Raw genomic sequence first — 25,817 nt, 5'->3', positions numbered from 1 at the left:
CTTTTGTCTCTCCAAGGAGTATCTGGACCTGTCAATGCCCCTGGATCAGTACTCTCCCAGCTTTCCTGACACCCGGAGCTCAACCTGTTCCTCAGGGGAGGATTCCGTCTTCTCTCATGAGCCGTTGCCTGAGGAGCCCTGTCTGCCCCGACACCCAGCCCAGCTTGCCAATGGCGGACTCAAACGACGCTGACTAGTCCCCCAACATCCCCCTCCCTGAACGCCATCATCAGCTGTAGCCCTCGTCCACCACTCCCTGCTGGACTCACTGCCTTCCCCTTGGTCCCTTTCCTGCTGGCAGGAGCCAGCTGCCTACTTGAGGCCTTCCTGTGTGACCTACCTTTACCCCACTGAGCTCACCTCTCTTCCTCCTCTCGACCTGTGGGCGAGAGGGAGGAGCAGAGAGGCAGGTACTTGCTGTGGCCACTTTGTTCCCTCCCAGACATTGGACCAAGACCCCTCCTGCACCTGGTACTGCCTGTCAGGTTGGGGAGTGGGAGATAAGCGGGCACGCAAGTGAGAGCCCACCAAGCTTTCTTGTGTTGGTTTTGTCTGCTTTGCCATAAAGCCCCCCTGTGTTGTGGTGGCAGGCGGGAACCTCATCCTCAGGGCTACAGCAGTAATGAGGAGAGGTCAGTGCTTTGGGCCTCCGTGGAAGGTGACCTCTGCTCCGGATAGATGGTGCCAGTGGCTTATTAATTCCGATACTAATTTGCTTTGCTGACCAAATACCTGGTGCCAGAGGATAGGGAGGCAAAGGCTGGGAGCAGTGTTGTGGCCCTGGGGCCCAGCCCCAAACTGGGGGCTTTGTACATAGCTATGAAGAAAACACAAAGTGTATAAATCTGAGTATATATTTACATGTCTTTTTAAAAGGGTCGTTAACCAGAGATTTACCCATCGGGTAAGATGCTCCTGGTGGCTGGGAAGCATCAGTTGCTATATATTAAAAACAAAGAAAAAAGAAAAAAAAGGAAAATGTTTTTAAAAAGGTCATATATTTTTTGCTACTTTTGCTGTTTTATTTTTTTAAATTATGTTCTAAACCTATTTTCAGTTTAGGTCCCTCAATAAAAATTGCTGCTGCTTCATTTTTATATGGGCTGTGTGACAAGGGAGAGAATGTCAACAAAAAGGGAGATAAATGGGGTCCGGGAGTTGTCTGTCCAGGGAGGGTTATCTGCTCCCTGAAGTTGCCTCCTAACCTCTTCCTTTTAGATCTGATGTCTTTGGAAAGGCAGGGGAAAAAGTTGTCTGTCTCTTGGACAGGCGCCTCCTGTCAGTACACCCGAGGCACTGGGCTCTGGGCCAGAGCCCCATGCCCCTCCCCTAGCCCTAACCACAGATTGTTTCCTCAGGAAACTGGGAAACGGGGGAGGGAGGCGTGGAGTCGGGGGGTCAAAGAGAGTTGGGGGCCTACCTCAGAACAGCCAAGGGGTAAGCTAAAGATTATCCAAGTAGGGCCTGCAAAAACTCAAGCCCAGATATGTGTCTACCCACGCTGGGCGGGTGTGGTTCTGCCTGTGCTGCCATGTGAGGGAAACTTGTCACCTGAGACTATATTTGTGTCCAATTCGGGCCCCTTGCTTCTAGTTTCCCAGTCTGCTCTGTTCATGATCCTCCCCCACACCATTCTTCTGGTACCCATGTGACCAGGCTGCATTTGTTGGGAGTATCACAGATCTTGGCATCCTGTAGTCCTTCCTGTACAGACTCCACCCCATCCCTCAGGATAGGGAAAAAATTCTCTGAATGTTTATTTTTTTGGTTGCTTGGAAATTACTTCCTCTGCCACCTGCTGGTGACTGCTGTACTCACCAGAGAGGTCCTGGGTCCACAGATCCTTAGATTGCATGTTGATGAGTGTCGGCTCCTAGGATCTGAGTACAGAGCCTCAGTGGGTGGCTCTGCCTCTGTATCTAAGACTAAACTTTTGCTGGATTACTGTTGAGTGAGTACAATTGAAAGTTCCATACACTTTCATTTCTAGAGGGAAAATGGGGTTGCTGTTTACATTTCCTTTCTGAGCTAGCTACTTTTGGCAGATGTAGGGGCCGCTATTGTAAAATTGTCTCTTGTCCTTGTGTCTCTCTGTAAATATGAAACTTTCAACACATTACACCTTGTGTTTATGTTGAATGAAGGTATAATCTGGTGAACAGAGCCAGGAAATGAATTCTAGCTCTTAAAACCATTTGCTTGGAGATGATATAATGGTGTGTTTTGTTGTGAAATAGCCATCCCTTGGCCCTTCCTTGAAACAGTGTTGTGTGAATGAATCTGTAATGGCCTTTATAGGCCATCGGGAGAGGTGCTAGAGAAATAGAAGGCACAATTACTATAACAGTGGTGTCCTTGCTGTTACTACTCAAATCATGCACGGATTTCCCCAGAGACTGAGCTGCCTGTCAAATAAAAGATAGTGAAATTGACCTGAGAGAAAATGAAATGACCATTTTACTTAGATGACCAGATTGGGTCTCCAGAGAAAAGGAAAATCCGGTTTATCTAATGAAGACATCGGACTGTCAAGGCACTAAATTTGGTTTCCTGAGGGTTAAGAGATTAGGGTCTGGGGTCACCACAGCATTAATCAATACAGCCTTTCCGCCCTTTCTAATTGCCATAGGCTGGGGATCGTCAGTCCCTTGGCACTGCTAACGAAATGTATTGATCTCAGGTAAGTAAGATTGGGCCTCTGATGAAGCGAGGAATCTATCTCCATGAAGTTGCTTTGTGTACCAGCTACCACTGGGAGGAGCCAGCACTCCAGAATCTCAATCAATTTTCAGTAATGTGTCACTCTGCTTTGAAGGCAAATTAGTCTGACTTTCCTTACAGGGGGGTACAGGTCATGACTGGAAAATCCTTATTCTAGGTTTTAGTGTTAACAGAGCATTTATCACCAGTGTGATTGAAGTATAGAATTAGACATGGCAGGCATGCAGGTCCATGAAAGTCAAGTACTGCCAGCACCTACTGTAGCAGAACTGTGCATGTGTAAAACACAGGCCAAGTCTGACATCAGTCACTGAGGGTGGATTTTATTAGAAAGTGCTTAAGATTATACCCAATGAGAGTAGTATTGTCAGGTATAGCTAGGTATAAGCAGGGAAAGGAGAAAGCTTTGCAGCAACTTGGCACCACCTTCCTTTCCCTCATGATAAAAACTAAGAAGAGGGAAGGTCAGGAAGGTTCAGTTTGGCACTTAGCAGGATTCAGGGTGCCTGTATTGGCACACACAAGTGCTATATTAACGTGCTACCTGCTAGAGGTTTTATTGTCTCACTTCTTGCAGAACTGGGGTCAGCCGGGTCCTACAGCCAGTTCTTGAACTAACTGCACATATCTTTCCAGCTCTGCTGTTCAGTGACCTCAAGTCAACTATCTGGGTGTGTTTACATCACTGGAACCAGCAAAGACTACAAATCAGCACCCTCCACCACTGGATTTGGTTGTTAACCTTTTACTATGCTACCACTGGCTAGATCTGACAATCACCGAACTCAACAGCCAAGTACTTTCACTGATGAGAGCAAAAAAATCCAACCTGGGCTTCAGTGAGCTACTATAAGAATAGGAAGAGAGGAATGCCAAGGGCCTCGGGGGCCTAGATGTAGCAAAAATGGAGGCCAGATAGGACCAAAGTGACCAGGGGACCCGTGACCAAACCATTTCCATTCTGCTCAAAGGGAAAGAAGTGTTGAACAGCCCAGTAGGATGTATGAATCACCCAGCTGTATCAGGATTGAGCAAGTTGCTAATCCCTTTCCCATATTCAACACTTTGAAATGTGAACTAATTAAAATAAACACCCATCATTTTTTAAATGGGAAAATTTATTGTGAATCACCTTGCAACGCCAATGGCAAGATCCATGGAGTGCTCCACAGTAGGGACTCATCCTCAGGAAGTGGAATTCATTAGCAGACGTGATGGGACTTGTCCTCTGGTAGAGAGGAGGTTTAGGCAGCTTTGTAAAGTGCATATATCCTTGCTGCAAAGTGCTGATAACATTCCTCATTTGGTTGATCCCAGACAGGGAGATTTTGAGTATTACTTGGTTTAACTGACTCCCACCTAACTGCTTTTAATTTCTTAGCATTTGGCTTAAAGTAAAGAAATCTTACTTTGTCACCTACTGGTCAAAATCTATTTTCCCTTCTAGGTGCTTCCCCAGGGAAGAAAGCTATTGGTCGGTTGCCTGGCAATCTATTTTTATCTTAAGTTTTTTCAGTACTGACAATACTAAACATAAATACCTGAACATAATACTTGTTACCGAGTAGTTTAAGGATTATATCAAACTTTAACAACCCCTATGACTAACAGATAGTCTTATTTGTGAAAGACAAACAGACCAGAAAAAGCACACACCCAGCACAAACAAATGGTTAAGTCTTAAGCTCTTAATTATGTCTCCTAGCAAAATGATGGCTAATGAAAACCATATGTGTTCAAATAGTGGCAGCCTCCCAGATTCCTGCAGCTTCTGCAGGCCCAAGAGGGAGATGTCTCAGAACAGCCAAGCAGTAGCCAACTCTGACTGCCAGTCTGCTTAACTGGCATTTTCTCCACAAAGTGTTTTCTTCTTTATATCCAGGAAGACCTTTCTGGGGAATATATCCAATCTGTATCACAAGGTACTTTGTTTCCAACTGCTGGATCACTCTGAAAAAAAGCTGAAGAGGTGCTCTTGCAAAGATGTCTGGAGTTGTCAAGTTCTTGGTTGTGTTACATGTTTACAAGCTAGAGGAGGCCAATGCATTTCAGGTGTCAGGCTGATTCCATCATGCAAAAAGTCCCCTCAAAGAACATTCACACAAATATGAAGCTGCTCAAAAATAACATGGAGGTGAGGGTGACGGGCTTTACACAAAGTTTAGTGAGAAGACATAATGATACAGAAGAAGTGGACTTTGCAAATATATTTTTCTAAATGGTCTGACCTTGGTCTGACTGCTGACATCATCTGAACGGTTGGAAGGCCTCAAAGGATGGTTCCAAGGACCAAATGGCTGATCCTCTGTCTCAAACTAGACACAGAGAGTCATAGCTAGGAGGTCCTTTATGGATACTACTGCTGAGGGCAGGACGCTGGAAAGAGTGAGCTTCAGCCTCCAATAGTCCTTAGGCTCCTTTTGAACTAGCCTTGCTGTTCTGGGTTGTCTTTTGTGATTTGGCTTGGTGTGTCTAGGTATAAAACATAAGGGCTTATTAAGTGCTAATCACCATTTAGATAGTGTTGCTTCTTTAGTAGTCCCTATTTTGTTCTCTTAATGACAGACCACAAAGCGAAATCTGTTTGGTTTATCTTGACAATAAATAAAAAGCCAGGCAAACAAGGGCCCCTAGATGTGTACCCCATCTGAGTGTCCAAAGGTTTTCTGGTCCTCAGTAGCCAGTAGGGCTACCTATTCTACAGGTCAGGTCTTCCATGATCCTCCCTACTGTTTATGTGTATAATGCATGTTCTGTGATCGCTCCCCAAATTCCTTTACCCAAATGGGAAAGGTGGATAGATAGGTAATTTCTTATTTACATGCATTTCTCCTAAGATTTAAATTGCTTTCCTGCTAGTATTTCCTGACATCATAAGTCTGTGTGAAATATACAACATATGGGAACCATTTCCATCTGGTCCAAAAGAAAATAAGAATCTGCCTATATTGTAATTAGCTTCTAGACTTAATATGTTTAGGTCTAATCCACGATTACATTGGTTGATTTTTTTTTTAATTTGCTTTTGGATAATTGAATTTAAAAGTGTAGTGGTTATAAGATGACTAAAGTCCAGCCTACAACTTCCTGTTTGGACGACAGGAAGAACTACGTAGTGTTTAGCAATAGTTATAGTTCTAGATTCTTACTGCCTTTAAAAATAAAAAACTAGAGGAAAAGCATTTTCTTTTTTTAAATACAGCTTCTTTAGCAGAAGTAATAGATTCTTTAGGTAATAAAATAGGTACTGATGGTGTTTTGGGTGATGAGTAACTGGTGGCAGTTGTATAAATTCTTCATCCTTAAAATCAAGAACTAAGCGGTGGGTTACTGATTTTTTTTTAAAATATGCATTAGATCTACAGCAACAGCTATCACTACCAGGAACTTTGTAACAGCTAATTCATATTCTGGCACAGGATGCAAGAGATAAAATCTGGAATCCAATTTTATATAATCAAATGTTGAACTTTCTTAGAAGCAGATAGAACTGTTCAATAACTACTCTTTATTAGAAAACACCATTATATTGAAATTCAACTAAGAAGGGTAAAAAATAGAGAACTTATTTTCATTTATAACCTAATTAATTAAATGAAATGTAATTATCTAACCTTAGTTCCTTTCAGTTGAGGAGCAATATCCACCATATCCTCTTTAGATTTAGGGGAAGTAGTTGATTCCACAGGAATACTTGTCTCTGGTGGCTAGGAAGAGAAATACTTTCATAAGCATAAGCTTTCTTCTCCTCTTAAAACTCAGAGGCACTTCTATAGTAGTCAATACTTGTCAGCAGTTTGCTTCCCACTAAATCCCTAACTTCCTCCAATAATACCGCTGATGAGTAACATACGAAGTATGTCCCTGAGTTAAGAGTTTCGTTAAGAGTTTCGAGCACCCTGTATACAATAGGTGCATTCTAATCAGCTTTTAGTAGTTAAGACCCTCAATAACAAGCCATTACTTTGTAAGTTCTGTCCTGTTCTCAGTTTCAAAAAAACAAAAAGCCAAAAAAAAAAAGTTATCATTTCTCAGTGACTCCTCTGTTTGTAACCTAAGTCAAAATTGACAGTTTTATCATTTTTGGTATCTATTAATAAACAGTAAATTTATAGATTTATTAAAATGGTAGGTGTTGCTTAACAAAAGCTCCTGCAACATAAGGAAATGGAATGGGCTAGTTAACCTGTCTTCAAGAATTACATTAGATTTGAAAAATAAATAAAATCACTGTCATTAGTAATAAGTATTTTCTTTGTGTGGCTGGGAACTAATAAATGTAATTTGATGTCTCTAAATTCTTTACAGAACCTAACATGTTACTTACTTTCATTTTTTTAATGTATGGAGGACAGAAGTTTAGAAACGGATTTTTTTTTTTTTTTAAGATTTATTTATTTGTACATACAGAACCGGGGTACAGGCTAGAGGCTCAGGGGCGGTGAGAGGCTTCACCAGAGACAGAGTGGGGAGCAGAACAGGCAGATCGACGAAGCACACTGCTGAGGGGAGCAGCGGGTGGGTCAGGAGAGGGCTGCCACACCATGTGGTCACCTCCGGGGCAGGCGGGAATCGAACTCATGCGGAAGTGGCTTTAGCTTCTCAGTGCAGTGCTTTAACCCGCTGCGCCACCAGGGAGGGCCCAGAAACAGGGATTTTAAATAAACAATAACCGTTATATTTCCAGGAGTCTATCATTTTGTCCTAATGTCTAGGTCTTTCTCTACCATTTCAGAAAGCAACATCTGACTGAAGAGTTTATGCCCATCTAGAATAATTATGAGAACCAAATTTAATTGTGAACCATAGTGCTGCTTGCTCCTGAGAGCAGTCTAAGAATGACAAATAACTGATTCGTTTTAAAGACCAATGATAGAGTAAGACCCCACTAACCTGCCTTTTAGAGCTGTACTCTAAAATTGCTCCTAATTTCCTAGAATCCTTCCTGAACAATGCCCAAATTCATATTATCTCTGGAAATATGGAAAGAGAGAAAGCAAGATGGTGTATCTAAAGAGTAAGCTTGATGTGGGAGTTCATGTATTTTTCATTGGCTTGTCCAAAAAGTCAACAGAATATGATTACAAATGCTTGTTTCCTCACTCCAGAGTACTTAGTCTAATCTCCTAAGCCCTATAAACAGCATCTATAATGATCTTTCCTTTCTCGTGCAGGTTTTGAATTAGACATGAAGCCACAAATAGAGGTATGAGAGACCCTTTCTGATAACCAGTCATCTGTTCTGATGACTGCCAATCCTGGGTCAATAAAACGCCAGAAGAACAAAAGGTGCTGAGTTAAAGGCAACAAAAATGATGAAGGATGTAAGGTGAAGGAAGACATTAAGCTTACATTCAAGATTTATCCATCCATTGCTGAGAAATTAATAGGTGGGCCCTCCCTGGTGGTACAATAGGTTAAAGAACAGCAATGAGAACTGGCCAAGGCCCTTTAGGTGCAAGTTGGATCCTCACCCCAGAGGTGATCCACATGTTCCCGCTGCTCCCCTCAGCAGTGTACTTGTCAATCTGCCTACTCTGCTCCCCACTCTGACTCTGGTGAATCTTCTCACCGCCCCTGCACCTCTGGCCTGTACCCAAGTTCTGTATGCATAAATAAATAAATCTTTAAAAAAAAAAAGAAATTAATAGGAGTCCGGACAAATGAAACAAACATGAAAGAGCAAATAAAAGTCTACCAAAAAAAAAAAAAAAAAAGTCTACCAATGACACCTAGATAGTTTAAGGAGAAAGAATAAATCAGAATTAAATCAAGATGGAATTAAAGATAATAACAGTGCCTGTAATCAGCCCTTTTGTTCTTTTGGTAATTTAAGGGATTTTAATTTCTTTAGGAACTTTTAAAAGATTTTAAAGCCATCTGAGGGCCTTCCCTAGTGGCTCAACTGGATTAAGCACAGCACTGTGAAGCTGTCTACAGTAGCTGCAGCATGAGTTCAATGCCTGGCCAGGGAGGTGACCCATATGGCTTGGCAGACCTCTCCTGTCTCCCCCCTGCTCCCCTCAGCAGTGTGTTTCAGCACATCTACCTGTTCTGCTCCCCACTCTGTCTCTGGTGAATCCTATTACCCCCCCCCCCCACACACACACACACACATCTCTGAACTGTACACCAATTCTTGCATGCATAAATAAATCTTTTAAAAAAATAAAGCCATTGGAGGCCCTCCCTGGTGGCGCATCAGGTTAAAGAACAGCACTAAGAAGCTAAAGCCACTTCAGCATGAGTACGATCCCTGCCCTGGGAGGTGACCACATGGCGTGGCAGACCTCTCCTGACCCGCCTGCTGCTCCCCTCAGGAGTATCCTTTGTCAATCTGCCTGTTTCTGCTCCCCACTCTGTCTCTGGTGACTCTTCTGACCGCCCATGCACTTCTGGCCTGTATTCCAGTTCTGTATGCATAAATAAATAAATCTTTAAAAAAATAAAGCCATTTGAGCTAAATTCCAAAAGATGACAAAAGAAATGTCTATTCTGAGTGTGAGAGATGAAATAAGACATCTGTGGAGAGGCTCTGGTTTCAGAAGTCCAGATTCTCCATGAACAAGTTACTCACCTCTTCACTTAGTGGTATCTCAATTGGCTGTGGCTTCACATCTATCAGGTAGAAGGTTCGTGACAAAAGCAAAAGAGAAGGAGGGACATTTTCCTTCAGGTGGAGGTCCTGCCACTGGAGAAAGGGAGAGAAATAAAACATGATAGAATCATGGAATGTGAAAGCTATATACAATCCATAGTCATCTACTGTTTCTTTGGTTTTAACTGCTTCCCCAAGTGTATGCTGACAACTAATGGAAGGACAAGAGTAAGGATTGGCTGTACTGCAACTCATTCACTACAATGAGATTGCTTTCAGGGTTGAAGAGGGAATGTTCAGGGCCCTACTTGGTGGCTTAACGGATTAGGTGCAGCACTATGAGGCTGGCTACAGCCACCTTAGCACAAGTTCAATCCCTGTCGAGGAGGTGACCACATGGCATAGCAGACCTCTCCTGGCCTGCCTGCTGCTCCCCTCAGCAGTGTATTTCGTTGATCTGCCTGTTCTGCTCCCCACTCTGTCCCTGGTGAATCCTCTCACCCTCCGCATCTCTGGCCTGTACCCCAGTTCTGTGTGAATAAATAAATCTTAAAAAAAAAAATGAGAATGAGCTAGAAAGAGAAAGAAAAATACCGGATGGTTTCCCTCATAGCAGGAGTATAATGGACCAGACATGAGAATAATGAACAGCCATATACCAGAGACATTTTGTGGGGGTTGAGTGGGGAATGGGATCAAAAACGGGGGTGGGGGGGAGGGAAGTGCACTGGACTATGGTGATGGCACATGAGTGACTCTGTGATGGGAAACCCACGGGGATTACAATTGAGATGAAAAAAAAATGTACAAAATGATGTAAAAATAAACTATTATATTAAAAAAAGAAAAAGAAAAAAATGAGAATGAAAGTTTTAAATACCAAAAATACATGCACAGCAGTCCAAAAGTTCAAATGTAATCAATAAAAATAATCCCACCCTTTTTTAAACAAGATTTATTTATTTATGCACATGAGAACTGGAATACAGGCCAGTGGTGTGGGTGGTGAGAGTATTCACCAGAGACAGAGTGGGGAACAGAACAGGCAGCTCTACTGAAACACACTACTGAGGGGAACAGTAGGTGAGACATGAGAGGTCTGCTGCTTGTGCTATGTGGGTCAACTCCTTGGATGTGGATAGAACTCATGCCACAGTGGCTTCCCACAGCTTCACAGTGCTGAGACTTAATACCTTGCACCACCAGGGAGGCCCTAATTCTACCTTCTATCCCTATTCTCCAGTTACCCTGTTTCGCTCCTTAAGAGGTAACCACTGGTTGCTGGGAAAACTGGGAAGCTACATGCAAAAAAATGAAACTAGATCACTACCTCATACCACACACAAAAATCAACTCGAAATGGATTAAAGACCTAGACAAAAGAACAGAAGACATAAAATACCTGGAAGCAAAGATGGGCCAAACACTACATGACATACACTTCAGTAACATCTTTAAAGTTACAGCACCCAATGCAATGATAGTGAAGGAAAGGATAAATAGATGGGACTACATCAAGTTAAAGAGCTTCTGTACAGCAAAAGAGACATTACAAAAAACAAACAGACAGCCCACTAATTGGGAAAACATTTTCTCACACAAAAGTAGTGATAAAGGACTAATCACACAAATATACGGAGAACTGATGAAACTCAACAAAAATAAACAACCCCATCAAAAAATGGGCAGAAGAGCTAAAAAGACACTTCTTCAAAGAGGAAATGCAGACAGCCAACAAGCATATGAAAAAATTTCCAGCATCACCTATAATAAGGGAGATGCAAATTAAAATCACAATGAGATACCGCTTCAACCCAGTGAAAATGGCACATCTTAAAAGCGAGGATGTGGAGAAAAAGCAACTCTCCTGCACTGCTGGTGGGAATTTAAATGAGTACAACCACTATGGAAAACTGTTCGGTGGTTCCTCAAACTGCTAAACATGGAGCTTCCCTATGACCCAGCAATCCCACTCCTAGGTATCTACCCAAAAGACACAAAAACACTGATTCAAAAAGACACCTGCACCCCCATGTTTATTGCTGCTTTATTTACAATTGGAAAAACATGGAAACAGCCCAAATGCCCAAAAGTGGATGACTGGATTAAAAAGATGTGGTACATATACATGATGACTATTACTCAGCAACCAAAAAAATAAATAAATGAACACATGCCTTTTACAGCAACATGGATGGAGCTGGAAAAGATCATGCTTAGTGAAATAAGCCAGAAAGAAAAGGAAAAATACCAGATAGTTTCACTCATTGCAGGAGTATAACAGACCAGGAGAGAAAATAATATATAATGAACAGCCATATACCAGAGACATTTTATGGGTGTGGAGTGGGGAATGGGATCAAAAACAGTGGCGGTAAGAAAATGCACTGGATTATGGTGATGGCATATGGGTGATGTGGTGATGGGAAACCCATGGGGATTACAACTGAGATGAAAAAATGCACAAAATGATGTAAAAAGAAACTATTATATATAAAAAGCAACCACTGGTACTAAATCCTTATGACTTTCAATATATAGCCTATACATATATAGTATATGTGTCTATATATTTTCTTATCTTTACACAAAGGATGGCATATATATGCTTTTGTCCTTTTTTTTTCCACTGAGATCTCTTAGGGACTGATTCATATCAGTAGCTGCAGCACTGCCTCCTTTTCAACATCTATAAAGCATTCCATTGTATGAAAATTCCATAATTTGAGTATTCTACTTATGAACTTTAGGTTCTCTCAAATTTTTTGCTATAATAAACGATGCTGTGAAGGATAATCCTGTAACTAAATTATTTTGCACATACACAATAACCTAGGTAAATTGCTAGGTCAAAGAGTAAATGCTTTTTTAAATTTTGGAAGGCACTGCTATGAATTAATATCGATAGAGGTTTTACCAACAGTGCATGCATGCTCCCACCCCACATCCTCACTTTGCAGTGTCATCAAACTCTGATCTTCCAATATAGTGGTGAATATGGTATCTCTCATAGTTTTAATTCATCTTATCATGAGGCTAAAGATTTCTCATGTGTTTCTCATATAAACATGTAATATCTGCCCATATCCTAACACAGGATTTTTTGAATAATATATAGTTTGAAAGGAAAAAAAAGGACAAAATAATTTTTAAAATATATATATAATATATATGCCCCCCCCCCCACTGCCCTGGTGGTAAGTCTCAGCACTATAAGCTATCAGTAGTCACTGCAGCAGAGCAGGAGTTAGATCCTTGGCCAGGGAGTGACCCACATGGTGTGGTAGGCCTCTCCTGTCTCACCTGCACTCCTCTCAGCAATGTATTTCAACAGATCTGCCTATTCTGCTCCCTGCTCTGTCTCTGGTGAATCCTGTCACCCTCCCCACACCTCTGGCCTGTACCCCAGCTCTTGCATGCATAAATAAATACATCTGTTTTTAAATAAAATATATACATACATATTCTGATTGTAGACTAGTAGATTACAAAAACATGAAAAAACATGAAAATAAAAATTATAAATAGTAAATAAAGTCATTCACACCCCTACCACTTAAGCATAATCAATGAAAATATTTTGGCATACATACATGTTTTATTTAATGGGAAAAATACATAATATGAAATGCCCTAACTGAATTAGTATCCTCACTCCTTTATAGTGGGGTTATAACTCTTTCAAGAAAGCCTTGTATAGAGATGTTCATCTTCCTACCAGAGAGTCCAACACGTAAAAAGAAATAGCTACGTAACATGGTTTCAAAGTCACAGCAATATCTCCTATCACCAAATAATTTGTGCACACTTCATAGCACTTTTTACAGTTATAGGAATGAGAATTTGAATGGGAGTTAACTCATATGTTTTAAATCATTGACAATGCTAGTTAAAAGACAAATATGGTATATGAAGGAAAATACTAAACATCTATAACCAAAGCTAGCACTTCACATTGGTATAGGGCACTGGTGGGGAAAGCAGCCCCAGGTGAGCATGTTTAGGCCATCTCATGGATTTACTCAAATTACAAGCCTTGCATTAGCTTTTGCCAGACCCTCGCAGAACTTAGAGTAGACAAAATTCTCAAATGATCTTGAGATTCCTGTCCCTGATACACCCATGCCTTCTCCCAATTATTCCAACACTAATCTAGGTACTGCTAAAAAGGAATTTTGCTGATATCATTAAGGCCTCAAGTCAGTATACCTTGAGATACGAAGTTGAATACCCTGGTAGTTCTCACACAAGATCATTAAATATGGGGCTAGAGGTCAAAAACTGGACTGCTGAGCGGTTGCCATGTGAGGTCTCCATGCTGGCCTTGTAGACAGAGAGGACCTAAAGAGAGGAATGCAAGTGGCCTCTAGCGTGTAGGGCAGACTGCAGTTTACCACCAGTGAAGAACCTCAGTTCTACAGCTTCAAGGAGCTAAATACAGTCAAAGAAAGGAACCAGCATGGAATGGAGTCTTCCCAACATCCAGGAAGAAATGTAGCCTGCACGTTAAACTCAGAACTGTGAGTTAATAAATGGATGTTGTTTTCGGTCATTAAGATTGTCTTATGCAGCAATGAGAAATGAATACAGTACTGTCTCAGTCAAAATCAAATCTACCTTATTCAGCGACTCACTGCTCAATAAAATAGTTCACTGCAAAATGGAAATCACAAAATGAGTTCTGCAAATTGCAGGAGGGAGAGTTCTAATGAGAAGGCTCAGGAAAGCTGCTACTTGCCTCTGTCAGCTGTTGTCTCAGTTGTTCTTCAGTGAGACCCAGCGATCTCATCCCTCGGGCCCTACAGGCAGTTTGTAGTTCTGACACGCTCAAAGCACTCACTCCTTCTTTGGCAATTATCTGAAAGAAACGTAAGGAATAATATTAGACTGTTTGGTTCCAATTTTACCTAATCCCTAAATTTCCACAAATGAGAGGAAAGGCAAAATCTAATGCTTTCTCATTTTGTCCCCTGCAAAGACTAGGAATCTGAGAAACAAAGTGACTTCAGAAGGTGTAGCAGTTGATATGAAGGCAATTCTGCAACCAGGTATTTATTATATCAGAGATATTTACATAACTCCTCCCTAACATTCAGTTACCTCCCTAACATTCAGTAATTCTTTCCTCTTTTGATTTGCATTTCACCTGGTTATGACATCTCCTCTCTCCTTTCATGGCAGCTTCAGCATTCATAATAAAAATTTGCACTTGAAAAGCATTAATGTAATATTTGCTGCATGTCCCAGAAGTAGTTTTCCCCTGTTTTCTCCCAATCACCACCCCAGGAATGGCCCTAACTCCATGGTTCACAAACTTCCCTCCATAAACAACTTAGTCAAGTTTCTGCTTGATATGACCCAAAACTATTGTTCTTCTGGGAACAGTACTGGTTATTCCAAAGTTCTGAAAGCAACAAATGAACTCTAAATGGGGCCAATGGGAATATACTTTCTCAGTTCTGGGAATCCTGCTCTCTCAGGCAGAACGCTTTAAAGCAGCTGATTAGGATTCAAGAAACATTCTTCCCATTTTTTTAAAGAGATCTAATTAGTAGTTATAGTCCAACTGGTGCCTTTCTTTCACAAGATGGCTAGACTCTGCTTTCCCTTTCTGCATTACATTTGCCACCCCCATCTCACCAGATCAACTCATCCAGCAGAATATTTACTTTGGTCATAGCTTAGTGGGGTGGGGGGTTGGGGGGGCAGTACAGGTGTTGGGACAGGGCACTGTCCTTAGTAGAGAAAGACTCAAGAGTCCACTGAGCTGCTGTTCCTTCTTAGAGGGTCCTACTGCTTTAGATAAGTCCCAGCAAAAAATCCAAATTACTAAGTGCTTATGATGATCTTCACAAGAAAATGGGTGAGAGTACAACAGACAACTCCTAAAATGAGTAGTTAAGGTGCCAGCTCTCATGGTAATGGTTGTTTAAATCACTCATTTTGGCAGAACCAGTCTATGAGCAGAAGCTACTTCATTTTATCTCAAAGTCACCCTATGATCTCTCTCAATGCCTTGCTAATTTCCTAAAGTGATATTTAAGTTCTTACTTCATCATCTGCTTTTATAGACTTTAGCCTCTGCAGGAGTTGAAAGCGAAGCAGATTGTTGGTTCCAAAATATTGTAACTCTAGCAGTTTGCAAAGGGCAACCAGTTGAGGTCGGTCTAGGTGTTCCAGGGTTAGCTGATCCTCAAAGAGTTTGGAAAACTGAATTATGTCCTTTGTGGAGGGCTTGTGGCCTGTCTGGACCTAAACAGTGGGACAAAGAGGCTAATTAAAATGTATTTCCTACCTAATTTAATTTACTCTGTAAACTCTTTGAAAGACAGGTCAAAGCAGTTACGGACTCTGACTTATGTCTAGAAATGGGCCTTCTGGCCCATTTTATTTCTTAAAGAGGAATAAAAAAATTCTGAAGTCAGTCTAAATTAGCTGAAAACTTAGTAGTAGTTCAAAAGTTTGACTCAAGAAGCTACCAATGTCTTCCACATGTTGATTACATTCAGTTTATCTGGAAGTTTTTCTGCAAACTACTATAATTGTTTGCAATATTTTCAAGTATATAACTTAGATATCTGCATATTCAGGTTGTGAATAGTTTAGAAAGCCCATGATGATGTGAATTTTTCATATAATTGCCATCCCAGGAGTTTGTTTGGTTTATATAAACTGACACCTGTTTGACATAGGTTGAAAACCGCGTAGAGGCTTCTCCCAATTTGGTTCTGTTCCTCTTTGCCATTTCTGTGATAGTTTCTTGAAGAAATTTTGCTAGTTCCAACTTTGCAGCCATTTTCTTTTTCTGTTTTTCTTCCTTAATAGTAGAAAAGGGAAAAGTTCGTCAATTCTTCATGATTACAGCTAATAAAGATGAAAGGATTACTGTCTCCTTATTATTGCTTATCCCTATATCATATATTAATAATCTGTTCAGGCCAAATTAGATGGGTTTTGTAAGAATCAAAGCAAGTAAAAAGTAGCTTCTGTTTGCAATTTACTTACTAAATCTTTTTATTTTTCATTGACATAATGGTCATAAATATTTGACAGATTCAAAATGTCCCCTTAGGGGTTCCCTTGTGGTCTAGGGGTTAAATCTCAGTGTTATCAAGCTATCACTCTTTTTTTTTTTTAAAGATTATTTATTTATACATACAGAACTGGGGTACAGGCCAGAGGCTCGGGGTGGTGAGAGACTTCACCAGAGACAGAGTGGGAAGCAGAACAGGAAGACTGATGAAGTACACTGCTGAGGGGAGCAGCGGGCGGGTCAGGAGAGGTCTGCCACACCATGTGGTCACCTCCGGGGCAGGTGGGGATCGAACTCATGCGGAAGTGGCTTTAGATTCTCAGTGCAGTGCTTTAACCCGCTGCGCCACCAGGGAGGGCCCTCAAGCTATCACTCTTACAACCTAAATTCAATCCTGGCCAAGGAGCTAATCCAAGTTATGGTGCAGCAGACCTCTCCTGTCTCATCCCTGCTCCCCTTAGCTGTGTACTTCAGTAAATCCACCTGTTCTGCTCTCCACTTTGTCTCTCAATCCTCTCACCCCCCCCCCTTACTTCTGGCTTACACCCAGTTCTTATATACATTAAATAAGTAAATAATTTTTTTTTTAAATCACACAGTAGGGGCTTCCCTGGTGACCCAGGGGTTAGTGACTGTGTTATCAAGCTATTCCCAGCCACTGCAGCATAAGTTCAATTTCCTGGCTGGCTGGGGACCTAACCTACATGGCACAGCAGACCTCTTCTGTCTGGACCACTGCTCCTTTTAACAGTGTATTTCAGTACATCTACCTGTTCTTCTCTCAACTCTGTCTCTGGTGAATCCTCTCATTGCCCCTCCCTCTGGCCTGCACCCCAGTTATTGTATGCATAAAAGGAATATTTTTTAAATCACACAATGGCATTACCACCATTACAACCCATTCATCCATTTCATTATTCCATATTCACCCATCCATCCATTTATTCATTTATTGAACAGCTAGATACTGGGGATAATGTGAACTAAAGCAAGCAAGAATTCCTCATAGAATTTCTAGCCTAATAGCATACAAATACTAGTGACTAATGATAATACGGTACTCCACAAATTAATATAAAAGTATAATGCATAAGTATTATGAAAGCGAAATGCATGGTACAATGATGTGATATAAACAGAAATTATTTATTTCTTCACAGAATAAAGCAAACAAGAAAGCATTTTCTAAGTTTGTTGCTCTAGTGTGTACATAATGTGTATAGATATGTGTTTGGAGAATGCATGGTGCTGAGTAAAGCAGAAGATACAGATAAATCACTTTATTCCCCCAACTTGCTGCATTCACTCACATCTTCCTTGGAATCACCTAAGCATTAAATCTAGATCCTGATTACTTCAATTACAGTCAGGTAATTAAATTCTACCCCTTAATGTATCTCAAATCTTCAAGATTTTTTTTCCTAGTACCACTTTTTATAATTTAAGCTTGTCATCTCTCTCTTACAATATTATAGCATTCCAGCTGATTTCTCAGCTTGATTCTGCCCTTCCTGCTAGCACTTATTTTTCTAAAACATGGGTGTAATCATTATTTATCCCCTGCTTAATTTCACCTTCCATTATTCAGTATTGTCAATTCAATGCCTGAATTTCTCAGGGTGGTAGATAATATCCAACTTGATCCCAACATGTCATTTTCTACCATGGATCCCTTTGTATTAGCTACTCCAACCACATTGGTTCTTTCCAGCCAGTGATCTCTGCGTATGTCAGACTTTTTTACATCACGATGCCATTCTAAGTAAGTGCTACTCTTTCAATTTAGAATGTCTTTCAAGCATTGGGGTAAAATCTCACCACTGTTTAAAGCCCAGTTGTAAAAATACTTTTTTGTAAAACACTTCCCATTCTGATTTATTTCTTTTTTCCTTTTTTTTTTTAAGATTTATTTATTTATTTATTTGTTTATTTATTTATTTATGCATACAGAACTGGGATACAGGCCAGAGGTGCAAGGGCAATGAGAGGATTCACCAGAGACAGAGTGGGGAGCAGAATAGGGAGATCTACGAAATCTCCTGAGGGGAGCAGTGGGCGGGAGAGGTCTGCTGTACCATGTGAGTCACCTCCCCAGCTGGGGATCAAACTTTTGCTGAGGTGGCTGGCTGTGGCTTGCTTCACAGTGCTGTGCTTTAACCTGGTGCACCACCACAGAGGGCCCCCATTCTGATTTAAAAGTTGTTCTTATAATGTTGTGTTTATGCCTTTATGCTACTGTCTGGTAGAGCAACCCAAAATGGAAAGAGGAAGTTTTTCCTATTTTCTAGGCCATTACCTTCATAGTGACATTCAAAAAAGCAATAGTCTCTTCTTAGAGACTATTCATAAGGTCTGTTGAACGAATAAATCTCACCTACCATCTATCACTGGGGATTTTGGTTTCATTATTTTTAACAGTTAAAATTCAATGGAGGGCCCTCCCTGGTGGCGCAGCGGGTTAAAGCACAGCACTAAGAAGCTAAAGCCACTTCTGCATGAGTTTGATTCCCGCCTGCCCCGGAGGTGACCACATGGCGTGGCAGACCTCTCCTGACCCGCCCGCTGCTCCCCTCAGCAGTGTACTTCGTGGATCTGCCTGTTCTGCACCCCACTCTGTCTCTGGTGAATCCTCTCACCCTCTGCATCTCTGACCTGTACCCCAGTTCTGTACTAATAAATAAATAAATCTTTAAAAAAAAATTCAATGGAGAAGGGTCAGTATTTTCAATAAATAGTACTTGAAAAACTAGGTATCCACCTGCAGAAAAATTATTACTGACACTGAGGATATAACTGTCACAAAAATTAACACAAAATATAGATCATACATGTAAATGTAAAACTCAAAACTATAAAAGTCCTGAAAAAAAAAAACAGGAGAAAATACAGGTAACTTTTTGTTTGGCAATGAGTTTTTAGATAAAATACCAATAGCACACTCCAAGAAAGAAAAAAACTGATAAATTTTACTTTATTAAAATTGAAGCATGTGCTATGAAAATACAAATCAAATTTGGAGAATATAAAGACAAGTCACAGGCTAAGCGAAGAATTTGCAAAAGCATATCTGAAAAAGGACTTAGATCCAAATTATGCAAGGAATTCTTAAAACTTAACAACATGTAAAACAAACTGGACAGAATAACTAAGCAAAAATCTCCCAAAGAAGATTCATAGGTGGCAAATAAGAATATTAAAAGATCAACATTTTGTTATTAAGGAATTACAATTTTAAGTAATAGACACCTGAGAGGAAAAAGCAAACATTGTACAAAAATGAACAACGATATAAAATATATAGGGAGATAACACTAAAGAATGAGATACCATTATTACAATGGTTAGTATTCAGCACTAGCAACACTAAATGAAGAAGATTTGGATAAGGGGAACTCTCGTTGCTGGTAGAGAATACAAAATATTGCAACCACATTAGATGACAGGTTAGTGAATACCTACATAGCTAAGCATAGTCTTACAAGATGCTCTAGAATTGTTCTCCCAGATATTTACCCAACTGAGCTGAAAGCTTACGTTGACACAAAAACCTACACATGAATGTTTTATAGCAACTTTTATTCATACGTGCACCAAATTAGAAGCAACCAAGATGTCCTTCATCTTGGAGAAATAAACATCTTTACAAGGAAATATTGTGTGGTGAGAGAAAGAATTGAGCTGTAAAAAGATAAGGAGAAAACTTAATTGCATATTGCTAAGTGAAAGAAATCAGTTTGAAAAAGCTACAATGTATGGTTCCAATTGCATGATATTCTTGAAAAGGCAAAACTCTAGAAAGAACAAAAAGATCAGTGGCTTCTGGGGTTGTAGTATGAAAAAAGAAGAGGAACAGGTGGAACAAAAGGAATTTTGGGGGGCACTGAAACTATTCTGTATGATACTGTACTTGTAGACACATTTGTCAAAACCCATAGAATTGTGTAACACAGATTAGATATTAACATAAAGCATGAGCTTTAATTAACAATAGTATACAGATATTGGTTCTTTATTAATAACAAATGCACCACACTAATGCAAAATGTTAATAATAAGAGAAATTGGGGGGGAGGAGGAGATAGAAGAAGATACCCATGGTGTCCATGCTTTCTGCTGAATTATTCTATAAATCTAAAGCTGCTCTTAAAAAAAAAAGTTTATTGATAAGAACAAGGTTAAAGTCCTACCTACCTTTTTGGATTGCCTTTCAAAAGTTGATGGCAACATCTCTGGGAAGAGTTTCACAAATACTGGCAATAAGAATTCCATGAAGGGTACAATTACGAACACCATAAATGGAACCAGCCGGAACAAATCAACACAAGTTCTCAAAAGCTAAAGAATTAAATGCATATGTAATATTCATTATTTTAGGACATGCCAAAACAAAAACAAAAGTGCTTGCCTTTGTTTTTAAAGTGTTAAAAACCAAAGGCAGATTTTTCTGCAACTGTTTATAAAATAGAAAGGTGGCACTTTCCTCTTTACCATAGCTCTGAAGTAATATTTGTAGGAGATCTGCAAGAAAATCTATGGTATCTGTTAGCCTTCATCTAAGTTTAGGGATTTTTACTATAATAACATAGCAGTTTTTAAAATTGATTTTTCAAATGCATATAGTTGATATATTAACAATGTTTGTATTTCAGATGTGCAGATCACACCTGAAATCCCTTAATTACTTGGAGAGATTAGAAAGCAACTGTAACCATTCTATAAGCAAACTTATACAAATTCTAGGAATCTCAACTAAAGTTGTACAGCAAATCAATGGCACTAAGTAATTCTGGTCGTTACCACTGGCTACTATTCCTATTTTGGGATTTTTATGATGAAGTTTAACTTAACCTTAAAACTTTAAAATAGTTCATTTAACCTTAAATATTTTTCTTTCTTAGATTTTCTTTTTTAAATAAGATTCTTGCCTACCCTTCGTCTTTCTCGTCTGGTCAGCACCTGTCCATGCAATAGCCTCCAAACCATCCTGATGGCAATTTTTGTATCAATCCAAAGCAAATAGAATCCATTATAATAATATTTTAATTCATCCACAATTCTTTGCCTGTAAGATCGTTTTTCTTCCTTAATCTTCGTGCCAGTTTCTTTTGTGGGCTGTGGGCTTGTCACCTGTGGCTTTTGTGTGGTTTGTTCCAGTTGAGGTTTACCAGGGACCTCTTGTAGCCAACAAGTTGATGTGTGTAGCTTTTGTATTATTCTAGTTCGTACATGAAGTACTTTACTGGCTGGATGGCTATAATAAGAGAACTTCTTGCTGCCATAGTTCTTCATATATGTTTTATTTAAATGGATATCTGGCAAGTGAAGAAGTGCAAGTGATGGGACATAACAAGCGCAGACAGGATGGACAAAATGGCTAGGGAATCTGGAAAAAAGCAAGCGACAACCTCTGAGTTGAGCACATACTGTGACAAATGTAAAAGTTAAAGAATTAGGGCCTCCCTGTTGGCACAGGGGTTAAAGTCTCAGTGTATCAAGCTGTGGCCAGCCACTTGGGAATGAGATCTGCATTTCTTGTTCTGCTGCTCCCCTCAGCAGTGTATTTCAGCAGATCTGTCTGTTCTGCTCCCCACTCTGTCTCTGGTGAAACTTCTCACCACCACCCCCACCTCTGGCCTACACCCTAGTTCTTGTATGCATAAATAAATACAAATAAATCTTTTTTCTTTAAGTTAAAGAATTAGATTTTTTTACCTAGCTAACACAAAACAGTAATTTTTCAGCTGTATTTTAGAAGCAGGTGCTATATATTAATGAATGAAATATAACTTTTCTATACCAGTTATAGAACAGTATACTTTATAGTTGAATGATACAATCTATGAGAAAAAAAAATAATTCCTAATAGTAATTTCTACATTAGCAGGTAGAAACTCTGCAACTATTAATTAAAAAATCTAATAGCAAACATATTTCCACCAGGGTTTATGTTTTAAGTTTTGTCTCTAGTACTATCATAAAACAAGTAGAAGATTTGTTTCTTTAGCTATTTTACTGACAATTGGAATATTGTTTGAATGAAACAGCCTGGCACCTGTGGGGATTAATCATTTACATAATTCTGCTTCCTCAGTGTAGTACCGATGGGTTCTCTCAAAAGAATGCCACTGACAGCCAATATGCTCTTAGGATTCTTCAAGAAAGTTGGAAATGACTGGGCACCTCAGTCATCGATGTCTACATTCTAGTTTTATAGTAGTTTAATTTTCTGTTAAATGAGCACCTCAGATTTTTGAAAATAAAAAATTAGACCCATTTAGAAGACAAAGGGAATTTTTTTTTTTTTTTGCAAAGAGATGGCTTTTTTCCCCATTTTTTTCAGACTGTTTTTGGAGCATGCTAAGATAAGACATTCTTTGAACGACCAAAGGGAAAATGTAAAATATCTGACACATGCTAAGTTCTCAGTGAGTATTCTCTGGAATAAGTGATAACAGATTTTATTGGGACAGGTAGGATGTATGTCTTAAAACTGACTTGTTTGCCAGCCATTTTACTCCTTCTTCATATCTAAGGGCCCCATGTAATATTCATTAATTATAGAGGTGTCACTCTAAAACTATGACATCTTCTATCCTACCTATACCACACTTCTACAAAATCAGCCAGAGTTCTAAAGCACATAGAAAAGTTGGGTAAGTTTAAATACATTAGAATATCAGCTCCCTAAGAAACAAACCTATCTTTGGTTAGTCCAGTCCTTAGTTAATCCTGGCTAAATCTATTCTTTTTTTTTATTATTTTTTTAAAGATTAATTATTCATACAGAACTGAAGTATACATCTGAGGGGAGCAGCAGGCGGACCAGGAGAGTTCTGCCAGTCATCTGGGGCTGGGGGGTCCAACTCATGCTGAAGTGGCTTTAACTCTTTAGTGCTATGCTTTAACCCACTGTGCCACCAGGAAGGGCAGTAAGTCTATTGTTTTACATATCTTTTCCCTCTGGAAGAAAAAAGTTCATATAAATATTGTGGGTAGAGGGTGGCTTACCTTGTTCGGGTAATAGCTAAGACTGTATTATAACTGTAGAAGGCCATATTTATATTTTTCTCAACTAGTCAACATAGGGACCTAGACAGGAGGAAGTAAGCAATTTATTATTTTAAAAATACATTAATTATAAAGATAACAGGATTTAAGTGCTTCTAACTATTGCAAGGTTAAAAAGCTTGTATATTCTATTCAAAGTGTAAAATCTCCCTTAAATTATTTCCAACAGTCATGACTAATACTTTCTTAACCCTTGAGTGTTCTCAAGACTTACTTTGATATCCCAACAAAAAGAAATGATATCTAATGTGATGATGCTCATAATGATGATATGGTGTTCAAAGGGATTTTGATTTCTGGTCAATAGTACCTTGTAATCTATCTATTGGAATGGCCGCCCAGTACTTAAGACACTGAACATGACATACTTCTTTGTATCCTAAAAATACAAGTTGAAAATAGATAATATGGTGTGGATTTGTTTTCAATTAGCTGTTATTCCATACTGGGCCATGCTGCCCCAAACTTTAAGATTGAAAGGGTTCACTAATCTCATTTATGTAGCTGTGAAAATATAGACGGTAAATATTTCAAGTTCATATGCAGGCAAACCAGTTTCCTGGGCTAGTAAGTCTCGGGAGCCCAAACCAAGGTTTACCAAATAAGCTTTACCAAAACCTTTCTCTCAACTTTGGGCTACACCCCAAAAGGTCATGTGGAATAAAAACAAAACAAAAAAACTATATCGGGGGTGCTTTTCAGCCAGTGACAAGTAAGAAGCCTTGCTATGTCAACTGTGATTTCCTGCAGCTGGGAAAGGAGTACTTCTCCCGGATGGTGACCTCACCCACAGAGCTGACATTTTGAACAGGCATCCAAATAAAACTTCAGAAGCTCTGTCTGAACCCAGCCTATGAGCTGGTGGGGTGGTCTCACGCAGGAGGGAGACCAGGCCGGGTCTGCGGTTAATCTGCTGTCTGATTCTGGGCACACCCGCCCAGGACTGCAGTAACCACTTCCCGGGGGTGGGGTAGGGTGGGGTGGGGTTGGGGGGTGGGCCTCAGTGAGAACTGGCAGCGCACCTCGCCGGGGTTTTTGCGCCGCCCTTGCCCACAGTCCGGCCGGGGGTTACCTTTGCTCCTGACATTTGACCACCTGGGGGCAAGACGAGCCCTCGGCTTCCTCGGCCAGTGGCTTTTGTGAGAGTTGTGTGTTGGTGGATCGTGTGTGTTGCTGGGGGGTCGGGGATGGGGGCGGGAGCGGGGGTTGTTTTTGAGTCCGGAGGTGGTGCAGGCACCGGAACGACGAACCTGGCTGGCGATCGGGCGTAAGGGAGGAAGGTGAAGGGAGGCTGGGCTTAGGGTGCGGAAGAGAAAGAGACACGAAGCACGGAAGGACGGGAAGTGGGAGCTGAACTCCAAAGTTGGGGGGACGAGATCAAGGGCTGAGGACCTCGCAGTGGGGAACAACTGGAGGCTGTCGGAAAAACCGGGAGCTGATGGGAGGAGTAGGATGCTCGGACTTCGGAGGAAAGCAGGCAGGTACAGCCCCCCAAACGTGAGGACTTGGCTGGCTCACCCCGACCGCCTCCCGCCGGCTCCACGGAACGGCTGCCTCAGTACTCCAAGCCCCTTCCCAATTCCCCCTCTCCCTCAGCTCTCCAAGCTAGAAGGGCCGCAGGCCAAGTCTCTATGGCTCCACCTCCTTCCTCACCCGGTTACGTCACTCTGAGTGACGACACCACCCACCAATGAGCTCTCAAATTCTGAGCAGGGCGGGCGGCCTCACCGAGGAAGACCCCGAGGCCAAGTCCGGCTCCCACCCGCGAGAAGACTTCGCTGTTGTGTTTAGTTTAAGACTTTGTGCCGGGAGGTCCCAGACGGACGTTTCCGTGCTAGTCCACTTCCCGCAGGCTGCGGATTAACCTCTGCTCCCCTCCCCAAAGCCCTTCCTTGAAGGCTGGTATTAAAGAAGCACTTACTTTACCGATAGCGTAATATGCCAGATAGTCGCCATGGTAACCATCTTGGAACCACGAATTACATCACTTTGATGTATTTCCTCCCCTCCCTCCTCCTCCTACATCTTCGCCACTGCTGGTGTGTGTGTGGGGAGGGGGTGGGGGGAGCAGTGGGGAGCGGGAGTGGCAGAAAGGGCGGGAATGGTAAGGAAAACATTTGTTTCTTCTTCAGGGCCCACGATTGTGAAATTTTTCTGTGGAAATACGAGTTCCACTAAAGAAATTTGCTTTATAAAGGTTCTTTTAACGGGCATTATTTATGATCAATAGATGGTGTAGAAATTCCAAAGACCAGTTAAAATGTATAATATAGTGTTAAAATGTATAATATAGTTGGTGTGTGAAGGCACAGGAACTGCAGGGTTGTGAGCACTTCTAGGATGGGCTACTGAGTCATCTTCGGAAAGTGAAAGAGCTAGAAACATTCTTGCTCCTCA

The 25,817-nt window shown here is 40.7% G+C and overlaps 2 protein-coding genes across 7 annotated transcripts in view; one reads left to right on the top strand and one right to left on the bottom strand.

The window, feature by feature from the left end:
* Positions 1 to 2,432, top strand: part of FGFR1 (fibroblast growth factor receptor 1) — a 47,374-nt gene extending 44,942 nt beyond the window's left edge. For all 6 annotated transcript variants that reach the window (XM_004682255.2, XM_012724844.1, XM_012724845.1 and 3 more), the window contains one exon: positions 17 to 2,432. In XM_004682255.2, coding sequence (XP_004682312.1) covers positions 17 to 193 — 177 coding nt within the window. In that variant the 3' untranslated portion in view covers positions 194 to 2,432. The remainder of the gene's footprint in view (positions 1 to 16) is intronic.
* LETM2 (leucine zipper-EF-hand containing transmembrane protein 2) lies at positions 717 to 25,356 on the bottom strand. The gene is given in 12 exon segments (XM_004682252.2): positions 717 to 5,193; positions 5,922 to 5,989; positions 5,992 to 6,022; positions 6,336 to 6,428; positions 9,299 to 9,412; positions 14,058 to 14,177; positions 15,371 to 15,571; positions 15,999 to 16,136; positions 20,544 to 20,687; positions 21,282 to 21,735; positions 23,361 to 23,441; positions 25,342 to 25,356. Coding segments are annotated over 11 exon segments (1,473 nt in total). The 5' UTR covers positions 23,408 to 23,441; positions 25,342 to 25,356; the 3' UTR covers positions 717 to 5,130.
* Positions 25,357 to 25,817: the final 461 nt, after the last annotated feature.

This window comes from Condylura cristata, unplaced genomic scaffold, assembly GCF_000260355.1.
Source record: "Condylura cristata isolate star-nosed mole 26May11 unplaced genomic scaffold, ConCri1.0 scaffold00014, whole genome shotgun sequence".
NCBI classification, from domain to species: Eukaryota; Metazoa; Chordata; class Mammalia; order Eulipotyphla; family Talpidae; genus Condylura; species Condylura cristata.
The sequence above is the reverse complement of the archived record's forward strand: the minus strand, read 5'-3'. Positions and strand labels throughout refer to the sequence as shown.